A 16,602-nucleotide genomic window follows, 5' to 3' on the forward strand; every position below is an offset into this window, starting at 1 on the left:
GGTTTTTTGGAAGGGCCATCCTGCGTGACACTGCAGTGCCACTCCTAGATGGGCACGGTGTTTGTGTCGGCCACTAGGGTCGCTTATCTTACTCACACAGCTACCTCATTGCGCCTCTTTTTTTCTTTGCGTCATGTGCTGTTTGGGGAGTGTTTTTTGGAAGGGCCATCCTGCGTGACACTGCAGTGCCACTCCTAGATGGGCACGGTGTTTGTGTCGGCCACTAGGGTCGCTTAGCTTAGTCATCCAGCTACCTAGGTGCAAATTTTAGGACTAAAAATAATATTGTGAGGTGTGAGGTATTCAGAATAGACTGAAAATGAGTGGAAATTATGGTTTTTGAGGTTAATAATACTTTGGGATCAAAATGACCCCCAAATTCTATGATTTAAGCTGTTTTTTAGTGTTTTTAAAAAAAAACACCCGAATCCAAAACACACCCGAATCCGACAAAAAAAATTCGGTGAGGTTTTGCCAAAACGCGGTCGAACCCAAAACACGGCCGCGGAACCGAACCCAAAACCAAAACACAAAACCCCAAAAATTTCCGGCGCTCATCTCTAGTTACGCCCCCTGCACCAGTGATGCTTACACATGTAACGCCCCCTGTACCAGTGCCGCTTACACGTTATGCCCCCTGTAGCAGTGCCGCTTACACACGTAACGCACCTTGTACCAGTGACGCTTACACACGTAATGCCCCCTCTACCAGTGACGTTTACACACGTAATGTCCCCTGTAGCAGTGCCACTTACACACGTAACGCACCCTATACCAGTGCCGCTTAGACACATAATGCCCTCTGTACCAGTGCCGCTTAGACACGTTACGCCCCCTTTACCAGTGACGTTTACACAAGCAACGCCCCCCTGTACCAGTGATGCTTACACATGTAACGCCTCCTGTACCAATGCCGCTTACACACGTAACGCCCCCTGTACCAGTGATGCTTACACACGTAACGCCCTCTGTACCAGTGCCACTTACACACGTAACACGTACTGTACCAGTGCCGCTTACACACGAAACGCCCCCTGTACCAGTGACGTTTACACACGTAACGCCTCCTGTATCAGTGCCGCTTACACACGTAACGCCTCCTGTACCAGTGATGCTTACACACATAATGCCCCCTCTACCAGTGCCGCTTAGATACATAATGCCCTCTGTACCAGTGCCACTTAGACACGTAACGCCCCTGTATCTGTGCCGCTTAGACACGTAACGGCCCCTGTACCAGTGCCGCTTAGACACGTACCGCCCCCTGTACCAGTGACGTTTACACACGCAACGCCCCCCTGTACCAATGATGCTTACACATGTAACGCCCCCTGTACCAGTGCCGCTTACACTCATAACGCCTCCTGTACCAATGCCGCTTACACACATAACGCCCCCTGTACCAGTGCAGCTTAGACACGTACCGCCCCCTGTACCAGTGACGTTTACACATGTAACGCCCCCCTGTACCAGTGATGCTTACACACGTAACGCCTCCTGTACCAGTGCCACTTACACACGTAACGCCCCCTGTACCAGTGCCGCTTACACACGTAACGCCCCCTGTACCAGTGCAGCTTAGACATGTACCGCCCCCTGTACCAGTGACGTTTACACATGTAACGCCTCCTGTACCAGTGACGCTTACACACATAATGCCCCCTCTACCAGTGCCGCTTAGATACGTAATGCCCTCTGTACCAGTGCCACTTAGACACGTAACGCCCCTGTATCTGTGCCGCTTAGACACGTAACGGCCCCTGTACCAGTGCCGCTTAGACACGTACCGCCCCCTGTACCAGTGACGTTTACACACGCAACGCCCCCCTGTACCAATGATGCTTACACATGTAACGCCCCCTGTACCAGTGCCGCTTACACTCATAACGCCTCCTGTACCAATGCCGGTTACACACATAACGCCCCCTGTACCAGTGCAGCTTAGACACGTACCGCCCCCTGTACCAGTGACGTTTACACATGTAACGCCCCCCTGTACCAGTGATGCTTACACACGTAACGCCTCCTGTACCAGTGCCACTTACACACGTAACGCCCCCTGTACCAGTGCCGCTTACACACGTAACGCCCCCTGTACCAGTGCAGCTTAGACACGTACCGCCCCCTGTACCAGTGACTTTTACACATGTAACGCCCCCCTGTACCAGTGATGCTTACACACGTAACGCCTCCTGTACCAGTGCCACTTACACACGTAACGCCCCCTGTACCAGTGCCGCTTACACACGTAACGCCCCCTGTACCAGTGCTGCTTAGACACATACCGCCCCCTGTACCAGTGACGTTTACACACGTAACGCCCCCTGTACCAGTGATGCTTACACATGTAACGCCCCCTGTACCAGTGACGTTTACACACGTAACGCCTCCCTGTACCAGTGATGCTTACACACGTAACGCCCCCTGTACCAGTGCCGCTTACACACGTAACGCCCCCTGTACCAGTGCCGCTTAGACGCGTAATGACCCCTATACCAGTGACGTTTACACACGTTACGCCCCCTGTACCAGTGATGCTTACAAATGTAACGCCCCCTGTACCAGTGCCGCTTACACACGTAACGCCCCCTGTACCAGTGCCGCTTACACACGTAATGCCTCCTGTACCAGTGCCGCTTACAAATGAAACGCCCCCTGTACCAGTGCCGCTTAGACACGTAATGACCCCTATACCAGTGACGTTTACACACGTTACGCCCCCTGTACCAGTGATGCTTACACACGTAACGCCCCCTGTACCAGTGCCGCTTACACATGTTATGCCCCCTGTAGCAGTGCCGCTTACACACGTAACGCCCCCTGTAGCATTGACGGTTACACACGTAATGCCGCCTGTAGCACTGACGCTTACACACGTAACGACCTCTGTACCTGTGCCGCTTAGACACGTAATGCCTCCCTGTACCAGTGCCGCTTACACACGTAACGCCCCCTTTACCAGTGACGTTTACACACGCAACACCCCCCTGTACCAGTGATGCTTACACATGCAACGCCTCCTGTACCAATGCCGCTTACACATGCATCGCCCCCTGTTCCAGTGCTGCTTAGACACGTACCGCCCCCTGTACCTGTGCCGTTTACACACGCAACGCCCCCCTGTACCAGTGATGCTTACACATGTAACGCCTCCTGTACCAATGCCGCTTACACATGCAACGCCCCCCTGTTCCACTGCTGCTTAGACACGTACCGCCCCCTGTACCAGTGACGTTTACACACGCAACGCCCGCCTGTACCAGTGATGCTTACACATGTAACACCTCTTGTACCAATGCCGCTTACACACGTGACGCCCCCTGTACCAGTGCCGCTTAGATACGTAACGCCCGCTGTACCAGTGACGTTTACACATGTAACGCCCCCCTGTACCAGTGTTGCTTACACACTTAACGCTCCCTGTACCAGTGCCGCTTAAACACGAAACCCCCCCTGTACCAGTGCCGCTTAGACACGTAACGCCCCCCTGTACCAGTGATGCTTACACACGTAACGCCTGCCTGTACCAGTGATGCTTACACACGTAATGCCCTCTGTACCAGTGCCACTTAGACATGTAACGCCCCTGTATCTGTGCCGCTTACACACGAAACGCCCCCTGTACCAGTGACATTTACACATGTAACGCCCCCTTGTACCAGTGATGCTTACACACGTATTGCCCCCTGTACCAGTGCCGCTTACACACGTATTGCCCCCTGTAGCAGTGCCGCTTACACACGTAACGCCCCCTCTACCAGTGACGCTTACACACGTAACGCCCCCTGTAGCAGTGCCGCTTACACACGTAACGCACCCTGTACCAGTGCTGCTTACACACGTAACGCCTCCTGTACCAATGACATTTACACACATTATGCCGCAGTCACACATACACACAGGACACATATATATATATATATATATATATAAAAACACACACACACACACACACAACATACTGTACATACATTACACACAAACACAGTCACACATATATACAGTATACACAGACACTGTAAATACACACACACACGCACGCACACACACACACACACACACACACACACACTCACTCTCTTTCCAGACACTTACCTAATGAAGTCTGGCTGGCCGAAACTGTTGCACAGGCCTGGCCAACCTGTGGATCTCCAGCTGTTGTGAAACTACAAGTTCCAGCATGCCCTGCCACAATTTCACTACTAGGGAATGCTTAAACTGCGGCAGGGCTTTCTGGGATGTGTAGTTTCACAACAGCTGGAGAGCCACAGGTTGGCCAGGCCTGCTGTAACAGCTCATTCTCCTGCTGCAGCATGGTCCCGTCTAGCTCTGCCCCTTATTCACATCTAGCTCCGCCCCCTTTGGCTCCCGCCCGGCCACTGATTGTCACACAGGGGAGGGGAGGGGGAGAGGAGGCTTTGTGCTGGTGGCGCAGGGAGGGAGAGGAGGTTTTGTGCCTCCGGTGCCACTGCATGTGTGACAGCAGCCGGCAGCAGCAGCAGGGATAGCAGCAGCAGCTCAGCACAGGGATGCAGGGCAGAGAGAACGCCTCTCCTTCCTGGTGTCTCCCTGCACTGCATCCCTTTGCTGAGCGGCTAGCGCCGGGCAGTGTCACTGACACTGCACAGCACTCTCACCTTTTACATTGATTCAGCGAGTCAATCAGTTCTGCCAACGTCACTATTGTTAGCACCAGTGTCCCAACGGGCCGCATTACAGGGAAGTAGACACACTAAATAAACTACAGCTCCCAACAGCCCTTAACGCCGAAGCATTCCGGCCCTTAGGGCTGCTGGAAGCTGTAGTTTATTGAGTGCATCTTCTTCCCTGTAATGCGGCGCGTTGGGACACCGGCGCTAACAATAGTGACTGGCTGCTGTGCGAGTCTCCGGGAGAGCCACTGCCAAAGGGAGGACAGCAGCTTAGCTGCTGACAGGAGGAAAAGCAGGATAAGCATTACCCCTCCCCCACTCACAGTACCTTCGGGCCCTATCCGCGGCCCCCTCAAACATTCCCTCCAGCACCCATGGTAGCACCGGACCCCCTTCTCCACCCGCAGCAACCCCGCACCCGCCACTCCCGCCGTACCACCGCATCTGCCCCTCGCCCACCCGCGACACCCCCGCAACTGCTCCTCCCCTTGGTACTCGAAAGGTTTCAGAGGCGAGGCATCCTAACTGGTTAAGGGGTTAGAGGCACCGAATTATGAGGAAAGACTCAAAAGGTTAGATTTGTTTACACTGGAAAAGAGGTGATTGAGAGGGGACATTATTAATGTTTATAACTATATAATGGGACAATACAAGGATTTATCAAACAATTTGTTTATCAAAAAAGCGCTACATAGGACACGAGGACACCCCCTGAAGTTAGAAGAAAAAAAATTTCATACACAACGGAGAAAAGGGTTCTTCACAGTAAGAGCAGTAGGGATTTGGAATTCTCTGCCAGAGAATGTAGTAATAGTGGATTCAATCAATAAGTTTAAAAACGGATTAGATAAATTCCTAGCCGAAAGAAATATCCTAGGATACAGCATTTAATTAATATAAAATTTATAATACAGGTTGAACTCGATGGACATTTGTCTTTTTTCAACCTCCACAACTGTAATGTAACTATGTAATACACAGTACGAGTTTGAGAATGGCTCAGAGGACCCAACTCACACCTTACTGGAATGACCCCCTAGCTGTAGCCAATGATGTATTCCAGATGGAGTCCTGATAGGCTCTGCAACTCAGTGACATGCACAAAGGGTAACTTTGCGTAGCAGCTATATGTAATGTGAGCCTGACTTGTCAGTGAGCAGAGAGAGTGCAGGCATTTGGCTGCTCACTTTAAGGGATCAATTCAATTAGCCTCAATGTTCAGCTGTGCATATATTGGCATATAGGTAGTGGTACAGTACTGTAGCTATTACATTAACATTTTTCCTGCACACCTCGCACAATCTGCAAAGTAGCAGATTGCGCACTGTGCCATTCTGGAACGTGATGCTTGAAACATTACAGGTAACTGAATTGCCTAAGAGTCATCCAGAGAAAGAACATGTGTGTTACTTCTGTCCGAGTGGGGCAGGTGGCAGAACAACTATAGTGAGGTGATATTTGAGCAAGGAGAGACCCTGATGCTGATTAAAAGAGTGAAAGGCAGAGTAACAATCCTGGGATGAGGGAGTGTAATGGGCCCTACACACCCCCAAGCTGCTCGACCGCCGATACGGCAGACGGCGACCCGGCGGCGGGCGACGGGGGAGTGAAGTTTCTTCACTCCCCCCATCACCCGGCTCCATAGCAGTGCATGCAAATATGGACGAGATTGTCCATATTGGCCTGCATGCACAAGCGACGGGGCACCAACGATGAACGAGCGCAGGTCCGTGCACCGTTCATCATTGCTGGCTCCATACTGAAAGATATGAATGGTATCTCGTTCATTAATGAACAAGATTGTTCATATCTTTCAGTAATATCGACAAGTGTGTAGGGCCCATAAGTTCTGGGGCCGTCATGTAAGGTAATGAACTGTAACTGTGATTCATGCAACAAGGCGCTATATAAGGAGTGAAGGATGTTATGGATGTTGTCAAGCCTACATACTGGTGTGCAAGCATTCAACCTTGCTGATAGTCAGAGCAATTGCGGGTCAATTCCTATGACAGCATGCCCACGAACATGCGCAAGCACAGTGCACACACCACAAAACATAGGATCGCATAGAACGTACACTCCCACAAACGGGTCATGAGCAGGCAAGAATAGTCGCAATTGCAGCACATTCATGGTCATGACCATTTTGCGGCAAAGTAAATGCAGGCACATCTGTATTTCTTATATTCATCTGATTTTTATGTTCTCATTAAATATGTGAAACTCCCTCTAGTGGAAAGCCCAGAATTAGCTGTTGAGCCTCACGGGATACCGTGGTAAGATTTTCAGTGTATTTTGGGTAGAAGACACTGGAGGCATCTCAGCCAGAGATGGACATATATATATCCTCCCCTCAGCATAGCATCAATGGTCAGGATTCTCACCTTAAATCTGGAACTGCTGTTAGCTATATGGTGGCAGGTGGCAGTATGCCAGCTGTATTATTTTACACTGCTGCGACTCTCTACATGTGTTTAGACGTGTATGGTTGTATGCCATGATTTCATATGTACTCTAGCATACTCTTCCACATGTGATTTATTGATGTTTGCATACTTAGTTATGTTATGTATTATGTTTGCATTGCATTATGTTTGTGCATATTGCCATTCCATTGTTTGTATTCAGTTTTAACAATTTAATCTACTATTCTTCTGGTCGTCACATTTTATTGGATTATTGGAAATAGAGGTGATTTTGCTGTCTGTCTAAATCTTATCAAGGACAGAACAAATTTTATAGTCTTTCATCCATTCACTTTGTCGATTGCGCTGCACTATCATGTCTGTTCCAGCTCCATAGTTAACATTCATGTCTAACTAATCCTGCATGTGTAGGGACACCCGTCTGTCTAACTCCTAACTATACCTGGGAGAGCAGGGTGGTAGGTACTGTATGAGAATCCCCATAGGCAGTTGTCCAAGAGAGTACACCTACAACACCCAACAGATAGACAGGGAAGCTACATAAATATCAAGCATAGCTATAAATTCTTTTGTTTAGCACACACAGCATGCATAACCATCTTATTTACATGGCATTAGCATAAGTGACAATAAAAAAAACATATATTCAAGCAACTATAAGTTAAATACTGATCACTGGTGCTCAAAATGGAAGTACAGGAAGGGAAGGGTTAATTGCTGAGACTGAATTAGGGTCAAAGCCCACGGTGCATCCAAATTATTGACTGCCTTACCTTATTTTTAAAGTGTTATTTCTCATGTTTCTATTTTATTACAATATCTTCGTATCTCTTGAAAGTGAAGTGCGCTGCTGAGCAGACTCCATGTTACTACTCCACCAGGGAGGCTTCATTCCCTGTACCAAGATGGCCACGAGGCTACTACTGAGCATGTGCTGGAGCCACAGTGGGAGACAGTAGTTTTCCACTTAGCTCTAGTAAGACCTGCGATTACCTGCTGATTTAATTGCTGTTCCAGCATCCTGCACCACTACCTGGTACCTACATACACTAACTAATTGGTAAGCTGCATGACACACCGCTCCGCTCAAGCACCACTACACCTTCCTGTGTGTAGAACAGTGACCTTCAATAAAACCACTCCACCCGTTGAGTAACTGGGCTGTTCTTAGTTGTAAGGCATCTGCTGGTGTGTACAGAAGCTCTGCTACATCCTCAGGCCTGTACACACATATTTCCAATAATTCCTGTTTGAGGCTGCATGGAGCCTCCATTTTGTCACAGGAGCCAATTCCAATCATTCATTATGATGTCCGTGCTGGACAAATAGTCCTGCCTGTTTCTCTGGGAACGTTGAATAAGGACAGAGCCACCTAGGAAGTATCTGTGCCGAGAATGGACTGTTCTCTAGTGGACTGTGGTCTTGCTGCACAAATAGTAGATTCCCTGCTAAATCTAAAATGAGAGCATTATATGCAACTGCCTTATGTGAGCTGCTTTTATTAATGACTGTCAGTTATGTGTAATTTGTGTAAGATCTAAAACATTAATGTATATAGTGGAAGAGGCAGTGGAGTCCTCTGTGATCTGAACTAATACTTATGAGAATGTGTCAGAAAGTAGTGACAAGGCACTAAGGGGGACATTTACTAAGCAGTGATAAGAGCAGAGGAGTGAGCCAGTGGAAAAGTGGCCCCATCAACTAATCAGCAGCTCTGTATCATTCTATAGTATGCAAATTATAGATGTTACTTCAGTGCTGATTGATTGCAATGGGCAACTTCTCCACTAGCTCACTTCTCTGCTCTTCTCACTGCTTAGTAAATGTCCCCCTAAGTGGGTTATTCAGAGTTGCAAACAAGTTGACCACCATTAAGCTCCTGGGCATGCATAGAACTAAAGGTGGGTACACTACACATGGAGAGATCCGTTCTTAAAATCTAAGCAATCTGACTAGACTGCTTAGATTTTAAGCATGGATCTCTCGTGTGTATGCCCCCCAGCTATAGCGTTGCTGTAGGCACAAGCAGGGGCGTAGCCAGAACTTTGTGAACCCCATAGCAACATTTTGAAGGGGCCCCTGCCTCTGTGCTTCTAGAGAGACACTTCTCTGCAGCAGTTGTTAATTTTATGCCCTATAATTGTGCGCTAGTTCATTTTCTGAACCATAGTAGAGCCGTATTTAATGTTATGCCCCATAGGAGTGCCCTAGTTTCTTTTATGTATCGCAGTAGTGCTAAAGTTCACCCTATGTCACATCAGAGCTGCCAGTACACATTATGCTGCACAGTACCCCCAATTCACATTATGATATACTGTATGGTGCTCCCCATTCATATTGTGTCTCATTACAGTGCCCCGGTACATATTATATAACATTAAAATGCTCAGTTCATTTTATACCACACTACAATGAGCAGGTCCAGGGGCATACCTAGATATATTGCAGGCCCCCAGGAAAAAGTTTGAAAGGACCCCTACATACCACACAATGGCGAAAAATGTATATAACACATGTAACTGTGAAAGGGAAGGTGGGCCCCTCTCAGCTCTGGGCCCCATAGCAGCTGCACTGCCTGCACCTATGGTAGCTACGCCCTTTGGCACAATCTAGCACATCGCTCATTTCACCCACTGGGTGAAATTAGCGCCCCCTTCCTCAGCACACATCATGCTGTGCTGAGCAGGGGGAGAGATGTGTGCTGAGCGGTCTGTGACAGATCGGTCAGCACACATCTCTCTAGTGTGTACTGGCTTTAAGGGCCTATGGGGGGTCATTCCGAGTTGTTCGCTCGCAAGCTGCTTTTAGCAGCTTTGCACACGCTAAGCCGCCGCCTACTGGGAGTGAATCTTAGCTTATCAAAATTGCGAACGAAAGATTAGCAGAATTGCGAATAGACACTTCTTAGCAGTTTCTGAGTAGCTCCAGACTTACTCGGCATCTGCGATCAGTTCAGTCAGTTTCATTCCTGGTTTGACGTCACAAACACACCCAGCGTTCGCCCAGACACTCCCCCGTTTCTCCAGCCACTCCCGCGTTTTTCCCAGAAACGGTAGCGTTTTTTCACACACACCCATAAAACGGCCAGTTTCCGCCCAGAAACACCCACTTCCTGTCAATCACATTACGATCACCAGAACGAAGAAAAAAACCTTGTAATGCCGTGAGTAAAATACCTAACTGCATAGCAAATTTACTTGGCGCAGTCGCACTGCGGACATTGCGCATGCGCATTAGCGACTAATCGCTCCGTTGCGAGAAAAAAATAACGAGCGAACAACTCGGAATGACCCCCTATGTACACTGTACTAAGCATTAGTGAGACATATAGTGGATGGAGATAAAGTACCAACCAATCAACTCCTGTCATTTTAGCTGGTATTTTATCTCCATCCATTTTATCTCTCTCCAAGGCTTAGTACATAACACTTTAATGTGTATACTCACCTGTATGCTAAGTTGGATGCATCTACGATTCAGCACTCCCCACCCATCCCCATCCCTACACTTTTTTAAATAGCAACCATCATTATCAGTCCAGACTTGCACAATCCTGCACCTGACCCAAGAGATCCATCTGAAAGAAGACTCCTGCACATCTCTGCATAGTTTACAATTCCAACAAGGGCGTAGCTACCATAGGTGCTGGCAGTGCGGCTGCTATGGAACCCAGAGCTGAGATGGGCCCACCGTCCCTGTCACAGTTACATGTGTTATATAGAGGGTGCAGCTACCATAGGTGCAGGCAGTGCAGCTGCTATGGGGCCCAGAGCTGAGAGAGGCCCATCTTCCCTGTCACAGTTACATGTGTTATATACAGGGTGTAGCTACCATAGGTGCAGGCAGTGCGGCTGCTATGGAACCCAGAGCTGAGAGAGGCCCATCTTCCCTGTCACAGTTACATGTGTTATATACAGGGTGTAACTACCATAGGTGCTAGCAGTGCAGTTGCTATGGGGCCCAGAGCTGAGAGGGGCCACCTTCCGTGTCACAGTTACATGTGTTATATACAGGGTGTAGCTACCATAGGTGCAGGCAGTGCGGCTGCTATGGAACCCAGAGCTGAGAGAGGCCCATCTTCCCTGTCACAGTTACATGTGTTATATACAGGGTGTAGCTACCATAGGTGCAGGCAGTGCGGCTGCTATGGAACCCAGAGCTGAGAGAGGCCCATCTTCCCTGTCACAGTTACATGTGTTATATAAAGGGTGTAGCTACCATAGGTGCTGGCAGTGCAGTTGCTATGGGGCCCAGAGCTGAGAGGGGCCACCTTCCGTGTCACAGTTAAATGTGTTATATACATTTTTCACCATTGGGTGGTACGTAGGGGTCCTTTCAAACTTTTTCCTTGGGGCCTGCAATATATCTTGGTATGCCCCTGGACCTGCTCATTGTAGTGTGGTAAAAAATGAACTGGATGGCATTTTAATGTTATATAATATGAACCGGGGCACTGTAATGAGGCATAATATGAATGGGGAGCACAATATATCATAATGTGAATTGGGGGTACTATGCGGCATAATGTGTACTGGCAGCTCTGATGTGACATAGGGTGAACTTAAGCACTACTACGGTTCATAAAAGAAACTAGGGCCCTACTATGGGGCATAACATTACATAAGGCTCTACTATGGTTCAGAAAATGAACTAGGGCACTATTATAGGGCATAAAATTAACAACTGCTACAGAGAAGTGTCTCTCTAGAAGCATTGGGACGGGGGGCCCTTCAAAATGTTGCTATGGGGCCCACAAAGTTCTGGCTGCGCCCCTGAATTCCAACAATGCTCTCACTAAACTTAGCCCCAAGTTGTGGATGACTGTAAATGCATATACTTCCCTACGGAACATTCATAACTATACACCTCAAGATCTGTCCACAAAATGCTCCAAAGTGCTTCCCTCATGACCACCTTGAAAGATCAGCTAAATCCTTTTTACAGACCTTACTCCTTACCTGCAGGCACCATTGCTGGCTACTATGTTACTTATGGTCACTCTTGGGATCATGCATTGATTCTAATAGAGTTGACCGCTTCTGATTTGAATAAAGTCTACTAGTGGACACAAGGTTAAGGATTCAGATTGGCAGTTTATTACAGATTTTTTTGTTGTAATTTCATCCTCAGAGTCTCGGAGGCTGCAGGCAAAGAGCCTGATTCTGAGTACCACGCAAAACCGTGCACAGCAGCAGCGTCTATTGGCGGCTGCCCTTCTGCAGTTTGTGCAAATGCCACTGCAAACTCCTTTCCTTGTGTGCATCCATGCTTTCACATGTGCAAGGATGGAGATGCCCACTTTCAGTGGCCATGCATGCTGGTTGGTGCACCTACCTTTGATTGCATCATTGAATATTACACCAACTCTATGACAGGTGCAGTGTCTTCATACAACCGCGGCCTCCTCTGCTTGTCGGTGCGCATCTATCAACGCATTAATGCGCCCGGAACACTCCCATAATACACCCACTGAAAAGACCATTTTTGTGCGCACTAGTAGCGTTCTCCATCACCGGCCAGGAACGCCCATTGCTTTTTTGCCATACTTCTAATACTGTCTAGCCCGACTGTAACAGCCGCTGTACTGTGGTTGCGCCGTAAGGGTTTTCAGGATTTTTCACTCATGCGCAACTGCAAATAATCTCTCAACTATGCGAACATCGGCACTATGTGTTCCTCAGAATCAGGCCCAGTGTCACAGTAATAGTGCAGTAACTGATGAGGTTTGTACACGTTTCTCAGAGTGCGACAGTTGGCAGAAATCTTGAAGAACTGGGTCAATTATGCAGAGGATCGTCACAGGCTGTCTTTTTCATTTTTTCGTTTAGAAAACATTCAATTATGGCTGTGAGAACATATTTGGTTACATTATAAAAGGTCACAGTTTGGGAATCCTAAGGTGTTTTGTATTTGAGACTCATTTTTAAGAAAATATTACCGGTAGAAGTAAATACTCCGCAACCCCCCTTCCCCCTCCACCCCTCCATATCTCTCTTCTTTATTAAATAAAATAATATGTAAACAGCTCGAGAAAACATCCTGATGAAGTCTGAACAGTTCCAGGGCCTAGCAAATCACCCATACAAAATGGCTCCTGATTGCAGTCAGGGATATTTTGAAGTCATTGGTTCATTTTTTTAGGAATGCAGCCGTCCATTTCTAGCACCTCCGGCCAGCCGTCGTACTTGTTTGTTTCCTTGTTATTCTTTATGTGCTATATAGGAGGCAAAATTAGATATTTTATATCTTACTTAGATATTCTGTATTGTAAGTTCACAACATAAAGTATATATGCAATATAAACTTAATTTCATATATAGGCGCCTAAGATACTGTACCACAATTTTATGTAGACAAAACAATTTGAGCTAGGTTCACGTAGAAAAAAATAAATGAGTTTGCCCCTGATGTGTTACATTGTACAGTATCTGGGTAGAAAATCAAATTGAACCAATTGGCCAAACACAGTGGGTCTGATTCTGTGCTGGGAGTAAAACAAAAAAGAGCCAGTAACTGTGCACCTGAAGAAACCGTGTAGCAATATATTTATTTTTTTATCTTTTAATGTAGCCTACAAGCGTTGGACAGCTTTATTTATGCACTGCAAATTAGATATGAGTTTGGACACAACTTTCTCTATTCTATATCTCTCTGCACATTTTATATCTGCCCCACCTGCAGTGGAGTATGGTTTTTCCAAGGTGCACAGTTAAGCTAGGTACACACTATGCTATTTTTTTGTCAAACGGGCAAACGGATTATTTTGCCAAATTTTTTCTGTCAAGGCCAACTGGTCACATAATCGAAACCGAGCGTTACTGACCCTAATGCTCTCTCAAACTACCGCCCTATCTCTCAGCTCCCTTGTCTCTCTAAGCTACTTGAGAGACTTGCCTACACTCGACTCACACACTTTCTTAACTCATACACTTTGTTGGACCCACTTCAGTCAGGCTTCCGTTCCCAACATTCCACAGAGACAGCACTGACTAAAGTGGTTAATGATTTGGTCACTACGAAGTCTAAAGGCCACTACTCACTACTTATTCTTCTAGATCTATCTGCTGCATTTGACACTGTAGACCACTCTCTTCTCATACAGATACTACAATTCCTTGGTCTTAAAGACACAGCCCTTTCTTGGTTCCTATCCTACCTATCTAATCGCTCCTTCAGTGTTCGCTTCTCTGAATCTACCTCCTCTTCGCTACCTCTTTCAGTTGGAGTACCGCAAGGCTCAGTCTTGGGTCCTCTGCTTTTCTCTTTCTATACCTCATCTCTTGGTAAACGAATCAGCTCTTTTGGTTTTCAGTATCATCTGTACGTAGATGATACTCAAATCTACCTATCCTCACCTGACTTGTCCCTATCTGTACTGGACCGTGTCACTGAATGCCTTTCTGCCATTTCATCCTGGATGACATCTCGCCACCTCAAACTGAATATTTAAAAGACAGAGTTAATTATATTTCCACCGGCCAATAATAGGTACCAACCTGATATCTCTATCACTGTTGAAAACTCGACTATCTACCCCACCCCACCCCACAAGCTTGCTGCCTAGGTGTCATCCTTGACTCTGATCAGTCCTTTTTTCCCCACATTCAATCTGTCTCAAGATCATGTTACATGCATCTAAAAAACATATCCAAAATACGACCATACCTTACACAAGACATTGCTAAAACTCTAATCCACGCTCTCATTATCTCCCGCAATGATTATTGCAATAGTCTCCTAACTGGTTTTCCCAAAACGAGACTCTCACCACTACAATCCATTCTGAATGCAGCGGCGAGGCTTATCTTCCTCGCTAGACATTCATCATCTTCAGATCCACTCTGTCAGTCCCTCCATTGGTTACCTGTACTCTACCGCATTCAATATAAAATACTTTTACTCACACACAAGGCCATTAACCAAACTACACCATCGTACATCACTTCGCTTATCTCAAAATATCTCCCAACCTGACCTCTTCACTCTTCACAAGACCTGCATCTCTCATCCACACTCATTACTCGCTCCCACTCACGATTGCAGGACTTCATTGGGCTGCACCCAGTCTGTGGAATGCCCTACCATGCACAATAAGACTCTCCTCTAGTCTCCAAACCTTCAAGCGTTCCCTGAAAACTCTCCTCTTTAGGCAAGCATATCAAATTCCAGAACCGCCCACATAACTTTCATAAACCGTCCTATCATATTGTATCCACTCTGTACAGTCCACACATATCCTCACATGTCTTCTTATTCTATGCAATAGATAGCACCTTTCCTTGTGTACACATGCCTATTTCCCTATAGATTGTAAGCTTGCGAGCAGGGCCTTCCTACCTCTATGACTGTTTGTTATCACCCAGTTTGTTATTGTTATTTCAAATTGTAAAGCGCAACGGAATTTGCTGCGCTATATAAGAAACTGTTAATAAACAGTAAATAATAAATAATTTTTGACCCGTTTTATTGGTGTTTGGCCAAAATGGTCATGCCTACACACAACACTATAAAACAGGCCGATCACCTGATTACTGGCAAATTGTCCCAATAATTGTATAGTGTGTACCTAGCTTTACTTGCTCTTTTTTTATTTTCTACCACTAATCAGGCCCAACCCACAGGCTCTAGGGCAGATAAGGATAGCACCATTTAGCATTTGGTATAACTCCTGGTAGTGTGGGCTTGGCTAATGACAACAGTGGGCCTGATTCAGAGATGGGCGGTAATTTCATCTCCTCTGCATCTTTGTACGCAGCCGCCAAGCAAAACTATGGTAATGCCACAGGAGGTGTCTGAAATTAAACACGCCCACTGATGCACATCGGATCACCATTGCGACCATCGGTCACAGCATCGGCCATCTGAGTAGGCCTAAGGCAACTCAGAATGGCCACATCATCTATGCTGTAGAGGCCTCAGCATACATTGAAAATGAGGATGGCGTCCATCCCCCCCGTTTTCTGAGATCGCAGCCCATTGCCGCTCAGTCCCCACCGCCTTTTCCAGCAAAGGCTTACTGGGTACTGCAACTGTTGTCTCATCAACCGATCCAGCAAAGGCTTACTGGGTACTGCAACTGTTGTCACATCAACCGATCTGCATATGCACTGTGCGGAACCTGCTCATGCACAAATCAAAAAACATCGGAGATGCTCATGAAGCAGGCCCTGTATTAGCATGTCCAAATTCTACCAAGTTGCCCATAGTTTATACTTTAGGGGGGGCATACAATTACCCGCGATAGTGCCGCTATCCAAATAGGTTGTGTGAAAAACACCCGTTTTTTTGTGCAAAAATACATAGATCCTGCAAAAACCCGCAGACTTATGTATTTTCACGCCACTTATTGCGGGTCTAAGGGACACTTATCACGGATTATTCTTAGCGAAGAATAATCCGCGATAAATGCCGGCAGGGCTGCCATCAAAAATTGTGGGACCCGGGACTGACAAAATAGGCAGGACCTCCTCCTACCACCACCCTCCCCCAAATATTAAAAGTAAAATACAGTATATGTTGACCGC

At 47.0% G+C, this 16,602-nt stretch overlaps 1 protein-coding gene across 3 annotated transcripts in view; it reads right to left on the reverse strand.

Moving 5' to 3' along the window:
• Nucleotides 1–12,151: 12,151 nt before the first annotated feature.
• The window catches only part of FAM3D (FAM3 metabolism regulating signaling molecule D), a 279,642-nt gene continuing 275,191 nt past the window's right edge, over nt 12,152–16,602 (reverse strand). For all 3 annotated transcript variants that reach the window (XM_063940890.1, XM_063940891.1, XM_063940892.1), the window contains one exon: nt 12,152–13,292. In XM_063940890.1, coding sequence (XP_063796960.1) covers nt 13,200–13,292 — 93 coding nt within the window. In that variant the 3' untranslated portion in view covers nt 12,152–13,199. The remainder of the gene's footprint in view (nt 13,293–16,602) is intronic.

The sequence above is a fragment of the Pseudophryne corroboree genome, chromosome 9 (assembly GCF_028390025.1).
Source record: "Pseudophryne corroboree isolate aPseCor3 chromosome 9, aPseCor3.hap2, whole genome shotgun sequence".
NCBI classification, from domain to species: Eukaryota; Metazoa; Chordata; class Amphibia; order Anura; family Myobatrachidae; genus Pseudophryne; species Pseudophryne corroboree.